Raw genomic sequence first — 20,934 nt, forward strand, 5'->3', positions numbered from 1 at the left:
TTGTTATTTTCTTACTCTAATTGAAGCAGATAACTAGTAGGAAAATATATACATTGTTCTTGGTTTTTTTTTTACTTCACAATATTCTATGGAGATCTTCACATATTAAAATATGGGGATCCTTCTTCATTTGTTTTTTTACATCTGTATAGTGTATTCCATTGCGTGTGTGCACTATGATTTATTTAACCTGTCCCTATTAATGGATATTAAGATTTTTCGAGTTTTTTAATCTGAAACGGTGGTGCAATAAGTAACTTTCTACACTCATCATTTTGCCCATATTTTAGTATCTCTGTAGGATAAATTCCTAGAAAAGAAATTTCTGTCAATAGTATCAGATTGGCCCTCTCAGAGGTTAATTTATAAACTTGATGAGCTTACAATAAAAATTGCTGTAAGAGTTTTCTAAATGTTCCCCTCCCAACTAAAAAAATTGTTTTGACATTCATATGGAAAAATAAGACAAATTTAGGAAAACTCTGAAAAGGAACAATGAATGGCTGGGGAAGGGGACACAGTTGGAGAGAGTCAGCATACCTGGTATTAATTCATGGTGTTGGTGCCATTTTTTTTTTTAATAATTATTGAGGTTTTATTATAACATGGTTTAAAATCTGGTATAATTAATTGCTCTCCTTCATCCAGCAAACTATTGTTCTCTTTATGTTTTCTTGGATACTTTTTTCTTTTAATAAATAATTTCTGGACTGAGTATTAAACACCCATGATAGTTTTGTGGGTTTTTAAGAGATCACATTAAATTTATAAATTTGTCTTCTGATACTGTGTTTTTTTGAGATTTAACTAAATAGGGCTTTATGAAGATAACCTCAAAAGCTAGCTCTTATGGGGAAATGAAAAGGGGAACCTGTAGTTGTGAATATGTTATATTAAACTGACACAGACACTTCTGGATTCTTTCCTATAGGAAAGTGACTATTTCACCTCACAAGGAGAATTCCGTGTAGACAAAGCAGGATCCCCTACTTTGTTGAATTGCCTTATGTATAAAATGTCGTACTACAGATTTGGAGAAATGCAGGTTAGTTATAATCTTTGTTTTTTTCTATAATCTTTATTTTATAAGCTTTATTCTAGACTTTTTCTGTAATCTTTATTCACAGGAATATTTTAACAATAGTCTTGTTTGACTCTAAAAAGCAGGATAATATTTTGGTTGTGCTCTAAAGAAAACTGTGCTCATCTAAAATTTTTTCTACTCTATTTACTTTCTGAAACTTCTGTGTGAAAAATGAGGAAATATTTTTTAGAGCAGAGGTTTCTTTCCAAAATGTTAATTAATAGAGGCTTAAATCCAACCCTTGCCTGCCATCCTGCTTTTTTTTTTGACTTCATGTTTTTGGAAAACGTTGCTCTCCCAGCGAGAGGTCTTGGGAAGCAGTGTGATCTTAAGTAGCTTACTCTACTGCCTGGTGAGGGGAGGCTGGAAATTAAAGGGTTGGATTATTTAGTCACTTCACACATTTATTCTCTCCCTGTTCTCCATTACCTCAAATAGCTGGGACTCTCTAGGTCAGCGTTTCCCAGAAAATTAGAATGATGTGCTACAAAAGATTTAGTCAATGAAAGGAATAAATGGACAGGGAAGCATTGTGGCAAAAGGAACGAACAGCAACTGTCACAAGCCTGGGGTCCAGATCGGGCTCTATCATATCATGTAATCCTTGGATGAGTCACATTCTCCCTGGGCTTGGTTTTTTCCTTATCTGTATACAATGGGGCTCCTGGTAGCCTCTACTGTTCTTCCTAACTTTTATATTGCATGACTGTCATACCAAGTTACACCTTCATACTAAGGTTATATTGAAAACTTTCTGGTTCCATGCTGCTTTCTGGTTGATACCAGAAGGCAGAGGAAAAAACCACGGATCAAGATAACGCTTCTGCATTATTCATTTGGAATTTTTTAAAGCAAGTAGCTTTAAAAAATAATAATTTTACTACTAGGTTTAAGTTTTTGTTAGTGTTTTGATTTCTTTTGAAGGCAAACTGCCTGGTCTCTAAACTCATGTTATGCTAAGAGAGAAGCACTAAGGGCACAATAATTAGCTGCCCCAGAAAATGGGTGAAAGATTAGTTTCTCTATTCACTAATAATAGCATTAAAGGACTTTGTTTTTCCTGTCTGATCGAGAGCTCTAAGCCATGCATCTAGCATGCATTCATTTTGATGCCTTTCCCTACTCAAGAATATGTTCAAGACATGAAGTATAATAACTTTCCTGTTGTAAGATATGTAATAACAAGTTATTCCCTCATTGGACGAGATTTGTTTTCTGGTCTTATTTTTAAATTGAATTCACTTAGGTTCTATGTGACAGCATAAACCTACTCTGAGAATTTCTTAAAATCCTCTCCCTTCCCTCCATTTTTCTCTCTTCTTGTCCTGGTTAATCTTCCCTTGGTTTCGTTTAATGTCCTTTGTAGTTGCCACTTTCAGGATGTTTAGCATCAGGCTTACTTGTGCTCTGATTTCACAAGTAGCACTGGTGAGATAGAGCCACACTGAATAAGGTAAAGTCATCGTGCACCTTACCTCCTAGTGGAGGATGCAGATAATTTTGAAAATAAAAATTTTAGCAACAAACACTATAGAGTAAAAGAATAAAAGAATCAGTCATCAATCTAAAGAAAAGATTTCCCTGAAGTTATGGTATTTGGGCTGAGACCAGAGAATAGAAAGGAGCCAGTCATGCAGAATTGCCAGATGAAGAACTTTGAGGCTGGCAAAGTAACCTGGTAGTGCAAGGTCCAGGTAGGGAGGCCCTTCTGTGTTTGCTCTGAAAACCTGTAAGAAGGGTTTTCATGGATTTCATTTTGCTGTTGTGGGTTTTTTGTGCCTGCAGGCCCCTCGTCCATTCTAATTCTTATGCATTGAGTTTCTCACTTGCTGATTTCTTCTTCTCTGCTTAGCAGCATATGAGGACTGGTTAACAGTATATCACTCTGCTTCTGTTTCCCTAGTTTAAAAAGAGAGTTGTGCTCTGGTGATAACACTCCCTTCTAATACTGAATGTTTTCCAGTATGTTTAACATCCACTACTCATGTCGCTTTTGCAGCTGGATTTCCGTACACCTCCAGGTTTTGATCGGACACGTAATGCTGAGATTGGAAACAAGGACATTAAATTCAAGCATTTGGAGGAGGCCTTCACGTCAGAGCACTGGCTTGTAAGGATATATAAAGTGAAAGCCCCTGATAACAGGGAGACACTAGACCACAAACCTCGAGTAACCAACATTTTCCCCAAACAGAAGTATTTGTCAAAGAAGGTGGGTACCAAATGAAGTCAGGTCTATAAAATAATAACTCAAGATCGGTCGGTTTGTCTGAAAAATTATTGAAAATTGCTAATAGGTTTTCATTTGCCAGATTTGTAAAGACCAAGGCTTAAATACAAAGTAGATATCAAGTGCCAACCTGCTGAGGGCAGTCCTTATGAACTAAGCACTTAAGCTACCACAGGAAGCAGCTGTTTCTGGAGAGTTCTTCATGCGAAGAGTGGTTATCAGTGAACTGAGCCAAGATTTTTCAGAGACATTCTGGCTTTAATTTGTGCCACTCCCATTACAAAGACTAGTTTATAAAGTAAGATGTGTCTGTGGCCATCAGTTTCTGAACCTTTGTGAAAGTAAAAATGCCAGACACTCAGTAGCAGTTGTGATTCATTCATGATCATTTGGTCAAAGCAAATTTATATAGCATTTTCACGTTCCAGTCTCAGTACAATGTTACTATATTATTCACTGAATTTAAAAAAAAGCTCAAGTTGAATTGAGTCCTGAATCCTCAAAAAATTTATCTTTAGATAATTATTAAGTATAATTGGCACGAAAAAGCTTGTAGGCAGAATTATGATTAGACCATTGCAGTCTTTTTGTAATACTTAATAAGACATTAAGCCTTTTATTAGAGGTCATTATAGCTCACTTAAACCAAATAGGTCTAATCTTTGCTATAAAAACTATTGAAAATGAGTATTTATATGGTTTGCCCTCTGTGGGAGATGGAAAATAATGAACAGTCAGATGAAATATGAAGATTGTATTTTAAAGTACAACCCTTAATAATACTAGTTGTTGTTAGACTGATTTCAGTCTTAAGTCTTGAAAGATGCTTGTGTTTACATTGTCCAGATCAGTTATTTAAAATCATTGAAGGGGCTTCCCTGGTGTCTTAGTAAAGGATCTGCCTCCAATGCAGGAGACCAGGGTCTGATCCCTGGGTCAGGAAGATCCCCTGGAGAAGGGAATGGCAGTCGCAAAGAGTCGGACATGACTGAACAACTAACACTTTCACTTTGTATTACTTAAAATATACTTCAAATATGCTCAGAATACAAATTCAGTTTATCCTATAAAAGTGCTAACTATTAACTGTATGATATGTAAATGGAAACTTTAAATGAATACTTCCTGTGCCAGGAATAGGTTACCACGTCTTGACTAATGTATTGAAACGTGTCAGAGAGCTGGCACTCGTTGTGTCAGTTGTGTCAAGTGATTGGTGTCTCGTGAGCACACCGTGGGGAAAACCGGTGGGTCACATCAGTGCAGAGGCCAGAGCGCATGCCGGTCCCAAGGCAGGCAGTCCTTCCTCAGACATCTCAGCCCCGTTAAGGTCTCCCTCTTCTGAGGAACATAGCCATTGAACTAGCAGTCCTACTGATCCTAATCTGGCCTCTTTTGTCTTCCCATCATTTCTCCCAAAGAGACAAGTGAATGGATAAATAAAAATCCATCTGTCTTGTATGCCCCAAACATATATTCTAGTTGCCACCAATGTGAATCTTGTATTTCTGATTTCCATGGCTTTATAGGTAGTTTACACTAGCAGGAATGCCTTTTGTTTTGTTTTCCTGTCCCCATCCCAGTTTCTGCTTTTGAGGGAGTGAGTACAGCAGCCACTGTGAGAGCTGTCTGGCCACTACCCGTTCAGAGCTCCGAGAGAGCCAGCACCCTGAGGGCCTAGTTTCACACTTGTAGAGAGCTGGGGCATCTTACAGGAGCTCCTAGAAAAGGTTTCAGGTTAGAAATCTGGGGGTAATGATAATAAACTCTTGGCCTGGTTTAAAGTTTTACAAATTGTACCCCCTGAATTTTTTTTTAACTTTTTGTCCTAATAAGTTAATAAGGTAACATATATTGTGGACAAGCTAGCAGTAGTTAATTTTTGTGATCTTAAGGATTGAATTTTGCCCCATATTTTTGTTCCTGTTGGAGAAATTTTAAATTGTTTTAATGTGAGCATCATAATAGGTACGTACACGATACAGCATTTGCCAAAGTTTCTGAAAATTAAAGTGTTAGTTGCTCACTTGTGTCCGACTCTTTCGCGACCCCATGGGCTAAAGTTTGCCAGGCTTTCCTGTCCAGGGGATTTTCCAGGCAAGAAACTGGAGTAGGTTGTCATTCCCTTCTCCAGGGGATCTTCCTGAGCCAGGGATTGAACCCGGGTCTCCCACATTGCAGGCGGATTCTTTACCATCTGAGCTACCAAAGTTTCTGAAACTACCTCCATAGTTATATTTAAATATGAGAATTGAATTGAGGGATCAGTCTCTGAGTCTTCACCCACTGCTAACCCAAACTTTGATGATGCATTGAATTACCTGTTGAATTGAATTACGATAAAAAGTGTTGCTTGTTTTCAGTGTCTATGAAAATGTCAGATTTGTCAGACACATGTCTTATATGATTTATCTTGTGAGACTCTAAGATAGCAAACATTTTTGCAGTAATTTGTTTCTTACACCACAGACATCAGTTTGACAGTATTTTTTTAAAGATGTATGAAACTCAAAGGATGTTACAGTTTTGTTTTTTTTCCCCTTGGTGTTTGCCTTTTGTTTCATTTTGAATATTTAAGTGCTGGAGAATGTGCCAGGTAACTTGATTCTCTTTTATTTTTGTGGATAGGTATAGGTCATCCTTTTACAGATAAGAGAATTGGGCTCCAGAAGTTACCAAGTTAATTAGGATTTCTGACATAGCTAATTCTTGGAGCCTAAATCAGGAGCACCAGAAACAGTTTCTGAATCCTTAGTCTACGCATACTCTAGCATGCTTAGAAATGTGAGTCATTATAGCTAAGCATTTCGTGGTTGAGAAGGCAGGTTGGGGTCCATTCACTTGATGACAAAGACATATGACAGACAGGCTTTGGAGGAGCTCTGTGGTGGTCTTTCCTCATAAAGCTGAGGACCTTGTCCAGCTCATCCTGGACCTCCACATCATCGGTGTAGAGCAGTGGGGAGTGCTTGTTGACAGTTCAGGGAGACCGGACCCAGGAAGAGCTGAGTGCTTATTAAGACAGTCTTCACCACTCTGCAGTAGACGATGTGTGTATCCGTATTTTTAATCCATAAGAAACCTGCACTAACACCAGGTATTCTGTTTTCTTTTTAGACTGCGAAAAGGAAGCGTGGCTACATTAAAAATAAGCTAGTTTTTAAGAAAGGCAAGAAAATATCTAAGAAGACTCTTTAAAAACACTGTTCTGGTTCCTAACTTGAAGCAGATGTCTTTGTGAGAACCGGTCTTTGCCTTTAGCTCATGTCGTGTTTCACAGCAGCGGAGGGTACAGAACCATCACTGGTCCAGGTTAACATCCAAAACTCTGGCAACACCTGATTTAAAAAATAAAATTGGCTTATTGAGAACAGCTGTTTTCGATTTGTAATGTGAAGCAAGACAGAGCACTGCTGTAAATGTCTTAACAGCAGATTTTTTTTTTTTATTGGTACATATTATCCTTCAAATCTGAAAATTTGGACAAATCGCACCAAAGAACCCTCTAATTTGGTCCCTGGCACATGCATACTTGTCAAGGTTTTTTATTCTTTTACAAGACCTGCATTTTATTTGAATGACCCAGATAGCAATATGTAAAATACAAATGACAAAATGTGATGCAAGCTTCTTGAACCAGTAAACTAGTACAGGTCTGAGAAGAGTACTTCCTTGAACTATATTTATTTTCATGTTTCTCCAGTGCAAAGAATGTTTCATCAAATGTACATTTTCTATTGCTTACTGTTTGCTCTGAGAAGAAGCTGCTGTTTTAAAGATGGACCTCTAACTCATTGATTCAAGTAGTTGTTGTTTTGTTTTGTTTTTTAATGTTGAAACATTATTGCTGCTGTTAGCAGTTGTTTTCACCAGGTACTTACAGAGCAGATACCATACATGGTTCATTCAAGGGCTAAATTTATATCCTTTGGCAATCATGGCAACACACAGAATGTTGCTTGTTAGCAGGCTGGGGTTCGGTGTCCTACTCCTGAGTTGAGCACTGTGTTTACATACAAAAGATTAAGGAAGAAACCCTTAAAGTGGACAGGTATCCAGAGTTCGTTTTGTGTGACTCTTCAAAATGACAAAGGATTTGTAAAATTCTGGCTTTCTCTCATTTTTACAAGTTTCATCCATCACAATGACTTTTGTCCTTTGCTCCATATTTGTTAATCCCTTAAGCATTTGATGAAACACTCTTTAATGCTATGTGCATTTTCTTTTATTAAAAATGTGACAGTTGTCAAAAAATGCACTAAAATGTCAATGGAGATTGAACATGTTCACTTTCCAGCTCATAGGCAACTTTATATAGACTTGAAATTTTTCTCCTGTTTAGTAAAAGTGAAAGAGAAAGGGTTTTTCCTGCCACAGGATATCTTTCCTTTTTTTTTTTTTTTTTTTTTTTATATAAACAAGCATAACTTACACCACTGTTTTTGGTGGAAAAGTGCAGAATAGTATGTACCTTTTATGAAGAAAAGTGTAATTTACAATATACAGTGAGAATGTTACTGCCAATTTTCTTTTTCCAAAGTGTAGAATATTCTTTGACTTATAGAATTCATTTTTGACCCAGATGATGGTTCTTTTACAGACAAATAAAATGGTCCAACATTTTCACAAATGAAGTGTAACTGAATCTGGATTTCTGATACCTTGTCATTTGGGGGATTTTATCTTACTTTGTTGCTTTAAAATTCAATGCAGAGAAGTTGTTGACTGTAGGGAAAATAAAGTTAATTCAAATTTTGTGTTAAGTGTTGTCTTTTTACAAATCTTTTCTTTACCGAGTCTTGAGCACACGCTTCCTTCTTGTTCGCATTGACAAAGGTTTGAGAGAACCCATGTGGAGAATCAAAAGCAATAAAAACAAAGGCAGTTACTATAATTTCACTTTTATATATCTCTAATTTCACTTTTCTGCTACATTAAGACCTCAAGTGTCATTACAATATAGCTTTTACTGACGCAGTTCATGGAACCAAAATGGGGTTCCCCCAAACTAGTTCAACTGAGACCTACTATTTTGTTATGCCTTCCTCCGCCCACCCCGCCCAGAGTGAAAATTTCATTTTGACTTTTTATAGGTAAGTGAGGGGAAGACACCTAACCAAAAAGGAATTTGTATCTCCATGTAAATGAGGGCAGAACTCGTAACAAAAGCTCTTCTCTGTAAAGTTCTAGTTAAACATCACTGAAGTCTTATTTAATTTTCTCATTAAGAGTAGGAATGACCTCTCACCTCCAGTTCTGGTTCAGGGGATTATCTCAGTAAAAACTATATTGTAATGACACTTGAGGTTTTATTATAACAGAAAACTGAAATTATCAACATATTAAATAGCTTTTGTTTTATTCCACATCTTAGAATTGAGCAAACTGAGTGCTTTGTAGTAAAAAAACATTAGGCTGCAAGTCCAAAGATAAAATTCATTTTGCAAACTCACGTTGTTACCTACTGGAGAGTGCATGTATAGAATTGTACTTTTAGTCCCCAGGCCATGACCAAAAGGCCAGAGGACTGAAGACTATAAAAGCATCCTATAGAGTATTACTGTTTCTATAGCTCAGGGATCATATGATTATGAAATCTGGAGCTACTACACATTTTTTTTAATGGTGGTAAAATATAAAAGAGAAGATTTAACATCCTAACCACTGTACAATTACAGTCGAGTCGTGTTGAGTGCATTCACATTCTTGTGCGACCCTCTCCAAAAGCTCTTCCTCTTGCTGGAACAGCCGCTGTTGAAGTGGGGACTGTCAGACCTCTGCTTTGTTACCCAGGTAGGTGGAGTCGTGAGTGAATGTAGAAACAGCAACCTCTAAGAAATGGCAGGTGTCTGAAATGAAAAGTCTTTTTTAGTGTGAAGTGTAACATAGAGAAGACAAATGTCCGCCCTAGCAAGTTCCCACCAGACGAGCACCTCTGTAACCGCAATTCAGATCAAGACCACAGCACCGATGGGGCCTGGGAAGTTTCCTCCTGCCCCACCCGTCACTGGCCTGTCCCCTTGCCCTCCAGAAGGTAATTGGTCTCCTAGCTTTTACAGTGATTACTCTTTGTAAACATATTTAATCGTACCTATTCTTTGAACACAAAATGCAATCAAAATAGATATTTTTTTGTATCTAGCTACTTCAGCTTAATTTTGATGAAATTCAGAATGTTGCATGCAGCTATAGGTTTATTTTCATTGATGCATAGTATTCTTTGTCTCACATACCATTCTATCATTGATGGATATTTGCATTTCCAGCTTGAGGGTATTACAGTTAAGGCTATAGCAGTTTCTATTCTCTCTCTTGGAGACTATATGCACACATTTTTGTATTTACCTAATAAAGTAGAATTACTGGGAAAGGTATAAAGGTTCTTGTTTACTCCCACATCCTAATCAGCCCTTGTCAAGCTTTATAATTTTCTTTCTAGTAGGTGAATGATGACTTGTTGTTGTTTAGTTGCCATTTCTAGGTTACTAGTGAGGTTGGTCATTTGGAAATCCCCTTTTTACAAGGTTTTGGGTGTTCTGTGGATTTATATTTTTTCATTGTATTAGTAGGGGTTCTTAATATATCCTATATATAAGCTCTTCATCATTGTGTTACAAACCACCTAGTTAGTATTCTGATGTTGTATTTTCAGTCTTCTATCTGCCTGTAGCTTTCTGTGCCATTTAGTAATCTTTTCCTTACCTGGGGTGTGAAGATAGTTTCTTGTGGTCTTTTCTGGGAAGTTTTATTGTTTTATCTTTTATACTTAGCTTTGCAGTCTGCCTGGAATTCAGTTGAGTGCAGTGTGAATAGTGTGGGTTTTGTTTTGGGTTGGTTATGTTTTTGTTTTTTCTCCATATGTGAGTCTAATTTTTGCATTTATTGAAAGAACTATCCTTTTCCTGCAGCTCTGCAGTTCTCCTTTTGCAGGAAATCCGTACATGAATCTGTCTGAACTGTGTTATATTCCATAGAGGTCTTAGTTTTCTGTATTGACTTAATGTGCTTTAACATATTTCAGATGGTGATACAAGTCCCACTGCATCTTCTTAGACCTAGCTTGGCTATTTCCTGTCCTTTGTTTCTCCACGTAAATTTTAAAACCAGTTTATAAAGTGATACCAGAAAAGAAAGAAAAAACTTGTTGAGCTTTTGACTGGGCATTGAGCATTGAAACTATAGGAAAAATTAGCACCTTTGAGTCTTCTATATGTGAATATGCTACTATTTATAGAAGTCTGGGTCATCTTTAATTTCTGTATTGTTTTTAAATAGGTGTTACTCATTTTCATAAGTTGTATTGCAATACTGTCCTAAAAACTTATTTTCCAATTGTCAGGATATAAAATGTGTGGTTTTATGTGTTAAAATCATACTAAACAACCTGTTAAAACTATTGTAATAAGTTTAGATTGTTACTATAAACATATGCCATTGTAATTAGGAAACAGTGGCAGTTTTCTCTCTGCTTTTGTAGTGGTTATACATTTGACTTTGTTTTTGCTGCACTGGTCAGGACAGCGAGTCTAGTACTGCATAGAACAGGTAACATCTTTATCTTGTTCCTGTCTCAGGAAGTTACCAGTGTTTCTTCTTTAAATATGTTTGAAAGTGTTAGTTGCTCAGTCATGTCCAACTCTGTGGCCCCGTGCACTGTAGCCCACCAGGCTCCTCTGTTCATGGGGATTCTCCTGGCCAGAATGCCAGAGTGGGTAGCCATTCCCTTCTCCAAGGGATCTTCCCAATGCAGGGATCGAACTCTGGTCTCGCACATTACAGGCGGATTCTTTACCATCTAAGCCATCAGGGAAGCCCTTAAGTATGTTTACTGTAGACTTTCTATTGGTATCTTTGATTGGATTGAGTACATATTTTTACCAGTTTGCTGAGTTTATTACATGTGAAGGAGTTGGTTTTTGGTTTATTGAGATGATTTTGGCTTTTCTCCTTTATTCTGTTAACACAGTGAATTATAGAGATTTTTTGTTTACATTGTTAAATTTGCCTTCCTGGGATAATGATCAGTGTTTCATCGAATTGGCTGGTGCAATCATTTGGGCATATATTTCTCTTTGAATATAAAATTAAATATGGGGGGGAATGGCTACCCACTCTGGTATTCTGAATTGAAGAGATTTAATAATTTTATTACACAGTTGGATTTTTAAATTTGTCAGATTTGGTAAATTTTTCAAGGAACTTGTCCATTTTTGTCTAAATTTTCAAATAGGTGAATGTAAAATTGTTGCTAATATCACTTTAACAGTTATGTTACTGTCCACAGATTCTGTAGTGATGGCCTTGTCATTTCTGAGGTTGGTTTTCTTTCTTCTCCCTGTTTGTCTCATCTCTCCCTTGTTACCCTTCAGTTTTTATCAAAGACCAACTTATTTATGGCTTTGTTGACATTTCCTACAGTATGTTTTTATTTCATTAATTTGTGTTAATTGTTTGCTTAAAGGAGAGGTATTGTTTTCATCTTAGTGTGATACATGATTTTAAAGTTCTAAATTTATTCCAAGCATAGTCTGTTTCATTCTCAGAGTTTTGATGTGAACTGTCATTGAGTTTAATGCATACTTGTGTACTTTCTTCTTTGAACCTTGGGTTGTTTATTTAGATGTACATTTCTTGATTTTTTAGATGTAGTGGTTTTCTAGTTATCCTTTTACTATCAGTTTCTACCTTAACTGCACTGTAATCAGATACTCTAAATTTTACTCCTTTGAAGATGTTTGAAATTTGCTCTGTGGTCCAATTTGTGTGTATAAAATCTCCCTGAAGCTTGTTCTGTTTGCTGAGAAGGATGTATTGACACTGTAAACTGTTACAGGTTTGCTTGTTCCTCTTTGAACCTTTTTTATATGTTTGGACCCAGATTATTAGGTGTATATACATTTACAACTTTTATTGGTAAATTGAACCTTCAGTTTTTGGGGACTACCAGGATTATTTTCAGTAATGCCTTTTGTTAAAGTCTATTTTGTCTGATTGTTTTATCAGCTTTCTTCAGATGACCACATGATGTATGTTTTTCATCCTTCAATGTATCCTACTCTGGATTTGTTCCGCGTGTAGTTTTGTAGCTTGTTGGGTTTTTTAAGTTCCCAATCATCACTTGGAATATTGCTTCTGCCCCATTCTCTTTGCTTTCCAAGACTCCTCCTATAAGAAGGCTATAATTAAGCCTTCTCTATTGGCTCTTTTTCCCTCTCCATTCTGTGTATCTTCTCTTGATTCGCTTCTCTCGTCAGTTATAACTAATCTGATGTTAAGGCTGGCCGTCCATTGAGTTATTATTTTCAATTTTAGAATTTTTCTCCATGCCACATCTACTGTTTCTTTTTATGGTTTATAGCTTACTACTGACAGTCTTTGATCTAGTGAACATAAAGTGTGTCTGATTCGCCCATTAATTCACTCGAGTTCTTGTGGGTGTTGGTTCTGGTGTGTTTCCTCTTAATGTGTGGACGAGAGGGGGCAGATGGTGTGCCCTGAACATACATAAGAAATTGTACAAGTAACTTTAGGTCTAAGCGATTTTCCTTTATAGAAGATTTTGTTTCTGCCAGGTACCTCATGATTCATAGCAAGCCGTAATCAGATTCATCCAGTTCAAGGGATGTTGTGTGATCACAGAGCTAGGCTGCCATCTCTGAGGGCTGGTTTATGATTCCCAGACTGAAACCCTGCAAGGACCTCATCCACGCAGGTTTTAATACCAGCCTTTGTCCTTTTAGTTCTACAAAGTCACTGAAATTGCAGTTCAGTCTCTGCCAGTTTCCAGGGGGAAATGGCCTCAAATGCCAGGCCTTCTCTCTCAGGATTTCCATCCTCTGGATTCTGTGAAGTCTTAAAACAGGTGGTATTTCTTGTCCACTTCCCTGGTGGCTCAGCTGGTAAAGAATCCACCTGCAATACAGGAGATCTGTGTTCGATCCCTGGGTTGGGATGAGTCACCTGGAGAAGAGAAAGGCTACCCACTCCAGTATTCTGACCTGGAGAATTCCATGGACTGTATATATAGTCCATGGGGTCACAATGAGTTGGACACGACTAAGCGACTTTCCCTTGTCCAGCTTTACTACTTGGCTTTAGCTAAAGAGTTGGTCCAAACTCCCCCAGTTGACTACTGTCAGAAGCAGAATATTAGGAACAAAATTACTGATGGTCCTTTCAGTCCTAAAACAGCACATGTTTCTGAACTTGTTCACCTCTCTCTTGGTGTATAATAGCTAGACATTGTGACCATCTCTGGGAGCCACAAAACTCAGATTGTCTAGCTCTTAATATTTTAGTTGGAGAATATGGAATATTCTTGGGGAGCTGTCTTCTAAAATCTTGGAGGCATTTTGATTAGAGTACCAACTATCTGCTTTTGTTGAACGGGGTTTCAATAAAAGCTGAAGATAGAAGATTGAATGAATGAAAACTCAAGGTCAGTGGCAGCCAGACTGACAACTGCATTCTCTTAACCTCAGCACACTGTCGTATTATTCAAACAGGCCAGACAGAGAAAGCAAGACCTGTTCTTTGACAAACTTAGATTAACCTGAATCAGAGCTCAGGCCTGTATCCTGCTGAAGGAAATAATATATAATCCTCTTTGTCTTTTGATAGATATGATTTTTTTTTTAATGTTTTTATGGCTCTAGCTATTTGAGGCAACAGATAGTGTAGAAGGTGGGTAAGTTTCTCTTAGCCCACTTTACTTTGTCCAGGAATAGAAAAACAAACCTCCTATTTTGTACCTTTTTGGCCAATATAGAATTAACTTTTAGATCTGTAATCTGTTGAATTAGTTTTTATATATGACTTGTGTGAGTTTTTTCAGTTGAGCCAACATCATTTGTTGAAAAGACTTAAAAACTGACCAACGTTCTTAATCTGTTTCATCAATCTTTGTGTATCCTCTTGATACACTGATAACTACATCTTTTCAGTAAATCTTGAACTTGGGTAATGTGAGTTCTATACCTTTGTTCAGTGACCTTTAAATATGTACCGAGACCGCAGGGCTAAACGAGGACGTGTTGTCACCCAACCTGCAGCAGATGTAAGATCAATGTCCAGACTCTGTAAAGAATGCTTAGGGGAAAAAAAACAGATGCTGATTTTTGATTAGTCCTTAACAGAAGAAATCCAAATGGGAAATAAACATACCCATCAGGTTAGCCAAAATACAAACATATGCATTGCTGATGGGAACTTTAAGATGACTCAGGAGTTAGCTGATGCACACTGAAGATATATATCCCATATCCCTGCAATTCTAAAGTCTGTCAAAAGTAGCTAAGATAAATTGATAGTAATATATTCATATAAAGGAACAGTATAGAAGGAAAAAGTGCACAGCATTGATAAGGAATAACACTGATGATCATAAAAAGTTTAAGTTTACAAGCCAAGAGATTATATGATTCCATTTATATATCAAAAGCAGGCAAACTATGTATCATTTAGGAATGTGTGCATAGTATTAAAGCTATAAAGCAAACCAGGATGTGGTTTACTCACAAAGTTGGATTATAGATCAACTCTGGGGGAGGAGAGTTGGGGGACAATAATGGGGACTTTGATTATAGAAAAAGGCTCTGGAGTGATAGCATGTTTCAGTTGAGTTGGATTGTGATTACATGTGTCTGCTTCTCCTTTACACTGTGCACTTGATTTTAGCACACACAAGACCAAGGTTGCAGACTGGAAGCTCCAGGCCCTTGATGCTTCATGAAGACATTTAAAATAACAGCAAACGAGAACCTGGCTAAAATAACTTTATAGGGGTTCTGGAAAATGGTCATTGGTCTACAGCACTGAACATATGCCCAATCATAGAAAAGTCACATTAAAAATAGTGCTATGTTTGGAAGTGTTCTGATTTCATCCTTTTACATGGAACTGCCCCGTTTTCCCAGCACCATTTATTGAAGAGGCTGTCTTTTCTTCACTGTATTTTTGCCACCTTTGTCATTCATTAGGTGACCATAAGTGCATGAGTTTAGCTCTGGACTTCCTATCCTATACCACTGATTCATATTTCTGTTTTATATCAAAACCATGCTGTCTTAATTACTGTAGCTTTGTAGTTTTTGACCCACCTTTAAGAGTAATGAAAAATTTTTTAAAGAAAAAAAAATGGGACCTAATTAAAAGCTTTGCACAGCAAAGGAAACCATAAGACAAAAAGACAGCCCAGCGAATGGGGGAAAATAGCTGCAAATGAAGCAGTGAACAAAGGGTTCACCTCCAGAATATATAAACAACTCAGTCAAAAATGGACAGAAGATCTAAATAGACATTTCTCCAAGAGGCACATGAAAAAGATGCTCAACATCACTATTACAAAAATGCAGACACATCAGAAATGGCCATTATCAAAAAATCTACAACAATAAATGCTGGAGAGGCTGTGGGAAAAAGGGAACCCTTGCGCTGTTAGTGGGAATGTAAATTGATACAGCCACTATGGGGAACAGTCTGGAGGTTTTGTAAAATACTAAAAATAGAACTACCCCATGACCCAGCAATCCCACTACTGGGCATATACTTCAGTGTCCCCTCTCAAATAGGAGGGAAAATAAAAGAACTTACCTGCACCAGTCTGATGTATCTAGGGCTACCTGAAGAAAAAAATCTTTTCATTCTAACTTGTCAGAGAAAAGTGGTATGGCTCAGATCGCAGGCTGGGAAAGCTGCAGAAAGGCAGACACTGCTCATAAAACTAGAACAAAAATGCTGTTTGTTTTTATAGAAACAAAATACCCTGAACACCCAAAGAAAGCTTGAGAAAGAAAAACAGACCTGGAGGAATCAGGTGCCCTGACTTAAACTGTATTACATAGCTACAGTCATATAGTGTGGTACTGGCACAAAAACAAATATAGATCATCAGGGTAGAAAGCCCAGAAATGACCCACACAGCTATGGTTGAGCTATATGATAAAGGAGGGAAGCCTATACAATGGAAGAAAGGCAGTCTCTTCATTAAATGGTGCTGAGAAAACTAGACAGCTTACGTGTAAAACAAATTAGGACATTCTTTAACATTATACACAAAAATAAGAAAGATCTAAATGTAAGAACCTATACTATAAAACAGGAAAACATGGGGAAGAACACTCACATAAATTATAACAGTATCTTGTTCAAGCTGTCCCCTAGAGTAATGGAAATAAATAGGACTTAGGTAAACTCAAAAGCTTTTGCACCGTGAAGGAAGCCATGAACAAAGTAAAAAGACAGTCCACAGAAGGGGGAAAAAAATATTTGCAAATGATACGACCAACAAGGGATTAATCTACAAAATCTACAAACAGCCCATGCAGCTCAATATAAAAAACAAACAAAACCCTGTCCAAAAAATGGGCAGAAGAACTAGACATTTTTCCAGGACGCCCATGGAAACATACTCAAAATTACAGGGAGAGACCATCAAAAAGTCTACAACAATAAATGCTGGAAAGGGCGTGGAGAAAAGGGAACTCTTCTACACTGTTGGAGGGAATGTAAATTGGTACAACCACTATGGAGAACAGTATGAAGTTCCTCAGAAAACTGAAAACAGTTACCATATGATCCAGAAGTCCTACTCCTGGGCATATATCCAGAGGAAACCGTAATTCAACAGGACACATGCACCCCAATGTTCACTGCGGTGCTGATTACAATAGCCAAGACATGGAAGCAATCTAGATGTCCAACACATGCGTGGATAAAGATGGGTATATATACACAGTGGAATATTACTCAACCGTTAGAATCAAATAATGCCATTTGCAGAAACGTGGATGTGCCTGGAGATTATCATACTAGTAAGTTAAGAGAAACACCATATGATAGTACGTAAGTGGAATCTAAAAACTGACATAAACTTACAAAACAGACTCACAGACTTAATTAGTTTATGGTTATGAAAGGGGGAAGGTGGGGTGGGATAAAGGTGGAGAGGGGTTTTGGGGATTGGAATATACACACTAATATATATAAAATAATCAACAAAGACCTACTGTATAGCACAGGGAACTCCGCTAGATGTTCTGTAGCAATCTAGACAGGAATTTGAAAAGGAATAGATGTGTGTGTGTATATATATAAAATCAAATCACTTTTCTGTACACCTGAAACATGTTACTCCAGCTCTACTCCAGTATTTAAAGAACAACAGAATGGCTATAGTGAGACTACAGACATGGAGATGCCTGGCAAGAAATTAACGGGTAGAACGAGTATCTAAGGTCCTGAGAAGAAGCTAAAGGGAAAGTCTGAAAAATTAAGATGTAAAAACAGTCACATATAGGGTGGACTCAATGGTACACAGCCCTAGACAGGACGTGTGCTCAGAAGAACACCTGAGACAAATTTCCACCTCAGGCTGATCCCAAGGCTCAGATACCTGCCTTACACATCAGCAAAGGTCTTCCCTGGTGTGCAGCAGTGAAAACTCTGGGAGAGATGGTTATTTTTTTCAAATGCCCAATGTTCAACAAAATACCACAAGAGATACAAAGAAACAGAAAAAAAAAGGCCTATATAATAGAGGAAGAAAATAACAGCAATCATCTATTAGACAAAGACTTAAAGCCAGCTGTCTGAAATAAGCTCATAGAAATAAAACAACGAACTAAAGTAATTCAACAAAATAGAGAGTATCAACTAAGAAATTATCCTCTTAGAAAAAAATCAAATTCTGAAGCTGAAAAAAAAAAGTTGAGCATAGAGTGTTTTAACAGGAAAAAAGAATCAATCTTGGAGAGGTCAATTGAAGTTATTACGTCAGTTCAGCTGCTCAGTCGTGTTGGACTCTGTGAACCCATGAACCGCAGCACAACGGGCCTCCCTGTCCTTCACCAGCTCCCGGAGTCTACCCAAACCCACGTCCATTGAGTCGGTGATGCCATCCAACCATCTTATCCTCTGTCGTCCCTTCTCCTCCTGCCCCCAATCTTTCCCAGCATCAGTGACTTTTCCAATGAGTCAGCTCTTTGCATCAAGTGGCCAAAGTATTAGAGTTTCAGCTTCAACATCAGTCCTTCCAATGAACACCCAGGACTGATCTCCTTTAGGATGGACCAGTTGGGTCTCCTTGCAATCCAGGGGGCTCTCAACAGTCTTCTCCAACACCACAGTTAAAAATCATCAATTCTTCTGCGCTCAGCTTTCTTTACAGTCCAACTCTCACGTCCATACATGACCACTGGGAAAACCATAGCCTTGACTAGACGGACTTTTGTTGACAAAGTAATGTCTGCTTTTCAACAGGCTGTCTAGGTTAGTCATAACTTTCCTTCCAAGGAGTAAGCGTCTTTTAATTTCATGGCTGCAATCACCATCTGCAGTGATTTTGGAGCCCCCAAAAATAAAGTCTGACACTGTTTCCACTGTTTCCCCATCTATTTGCCATGAAGTGATGGGACCAGATGCCATGATCTTAGTTTTCTGAATGTTGAGTTTTAAGCCAACTTTTTCACTCTCCTCTTTCACTTTCATCAAGAGGCTCTTTAGTTCTTCCTTTTCTGCCATAAGGGTGGTGTCATTTGCATATCTGAGGTTGATATTTCTCCCGCCAATCTTAATTCCAGCTTGTGCTTCTTCCAGCCCAGCATTTCTTATGATGTACTCTGCATATGAGTTAAATAAGCAGGGTGACAATATACAGTCTTGATGTACTCCTTTTCCTATTTTGAACCAGTCTGTTGTCCCATGTCCAGTTCTAACTGTTGCTTCCTGACCTGCATACAGGTTTCTCAAGAGGCAGGTCAAGTGGTCTGGTATTCCCATCTCCTTCAGAATTTTCCACAGTTTATTGTGATCCACACAGTCAAAAGCTTTGACATAGTCAATAAAACAGAAATAGATGTTTTTCTGGACTTTCTTGCTTTTTCGATGATCCAGCAGATGTTGGCAATTTGATCTCTGGTTCCTCTGCCTTTTCTAAAACCAGCTTGAACATCTGGAAGTTCACGGTTCACGTATTGCTGACGCCTGGCTTGGAGAATTTTGAGCATTACTTTGCTAGCGTGTGAGATGCGTGCAATTGTGTGGTAGTTTGAGCATTCTTTGGCATTGCCTTTCTTTGAGATTGGAATGAAAACTGACCTTTTCCAGTCCTGTGGCCACTGCTGAGTTTTCCAAATTTGCTGGCATATTGAGTCCAGCACTTTCACAGCATCTTTTAGGATTTGAAATATTTCAACTGGAATTCCATCACCTCCACTAGCTTTGTTCATAGTGATGCTTCCTAAGGCCCACTTGACTTCACATTCCAGGATGTCTGGCTCTAGGTGAGTGATCACACCATCGTGATTATCTGGGTCATGAAGATCTTTTTTGTACAGTTCTTCTGTGTATTCTTGCCACCTCTTCTTAATATCTTCTGCTTCTGTTAGGTCCATACCATTTCTGTCCTTGATTGAGCACATCGTTGCATGAAATATTTTTCTTGGTATCTGTAATTTTCTTGAAGAGATCTCTAGTCTTTCCCATTCTATTGTTTTCCTCTATGTCTTTGCATTGATCACTGAGGAAGTCTTATCTCTTCTTGCTATTCTTTGGAACTCTGCATTCAGATGCTTATATCTTTCCTTTTCTCCTTTGCTTTTCGCTTCCCGTCTTTTCACAGCTATTTGTAAGGCCTCCACAGACAGGCATTTTGCTTTTTTGCATTTCCTTTCCACTGGGATGGTCTTTATTCCTGCCTCCTGTACAATGTCACGAACCTCAGTCCATAGCTCATCAGGCACTCTGTCTATCAGATCTAGTCCCTTAAATCTATTTCTCACTTCCACTGTATAATCATAAGGGATTTGATTTAGGTCATACCTGAATGGTCCAGTGGTTTTCCCTACTTTCTTCAATTTAAGTCTGAATCTGGCAATAAGGAGTTCATGATCTGAGCCACAGTCAGCTCCTGGTCTTGTTTTTGCTGACTGTATAGAGTTTCTCCGTCTCTGGCTGCAAAGAATATAATCAATCTGATTTCAGTGTTGACCATCTTGTGATGTCCACGTGTAGAGTCTTTTCTTGTGTTAAAAAAACAGTGGAAAGAGCGCAAAGGGCACCGTTAAATGGACCAATATTACATTATAGGAGTCCAAGAAGGGAGAGAGGAAGGGGCCATGAGATTTGAAGAAATAATGGCAGAAAACTTCCCAAATTTGAGAAAAGACATGAATCTATAAATTTAAGAAACTTAATGAATGTCAAGTACATTACACCCAAAGGAACCCATACTGACCACAAACTGAACCCAAAGGACCACAAACTGAGACACATTCTAGTTAAACTACTGAAAGCCAAAAACTAAGAAAATCTTGAAAGCAATAAGGGGAAAGTTAAGTTGTCACTTAAAAGCCATCCTCAATAAGATTATCAGCAGGTTTCTCAGAAACTTTGAAGGCCATGATGCAGTAGGAATGTACATTTAAAATCTGAAAGAAAAAAACTCTAAACCAAGAATTCTATACCTTTCAAGATCTTTCCAGATGAACAAAAGCTAAGAGGTTTCATAACCACTCTACAAAGTCATTCTTTAATTTGAAAGGCTTTCAACAGTAACTCAAAGCTATAAAAAATATAAACACATGGAGAAATATGAAAACCAATTACTATAATTTTGAATATA

General features: G+C 37.8%; 1 protein-coding gene across 1 annotated transcript in view; it reads left to right on the top strand.

Moving 5' to 3' along the window:
- The window catches only part of STT3B (STT3 oligosaccharyltransferase complex catalytic subunit B), a 104,174-nt gene extending 96,097 nt beyond the window's left edge, over positions 1-8,077 (top strand). Inside the window, exons 14-16 of the mRNA XM_025272339.3 lie at positions 932-1,045; positions 3,084-3,296; positions 6,432-8,077. Coding sequence (XP_025128124.1) covers positions 932-1,045; positions 3,084-3,296; positions 6,432-6,512 — 408 coding nt within the window. The 3' untranslated portion in view covers positions 6,513-8,077. The remainder of the gene's footprint in view (positions 1-931; positions 1,046-3,083; positions 3,297-6,431) is intronic.
- The last annotated feature ends 12,857 nt before the right edge of the window (positions 8,078-20,934 follow it).

Source organism: Bubalus bubalis, chromosome 21 (genome assembly GCF_019923935.1).
Source record: "Bubalus bubalis isolate 160015118507 breed Murrah chromosome 21, NDDB_SH_1, whole genome shotgun sequence".
NCBI classification, from domain to species: Eukaryota; Metazoa; Chordata; class Mammalia; order Artiodactyla; family Bovidae; genus Bubalus; species Bubalus bubalis.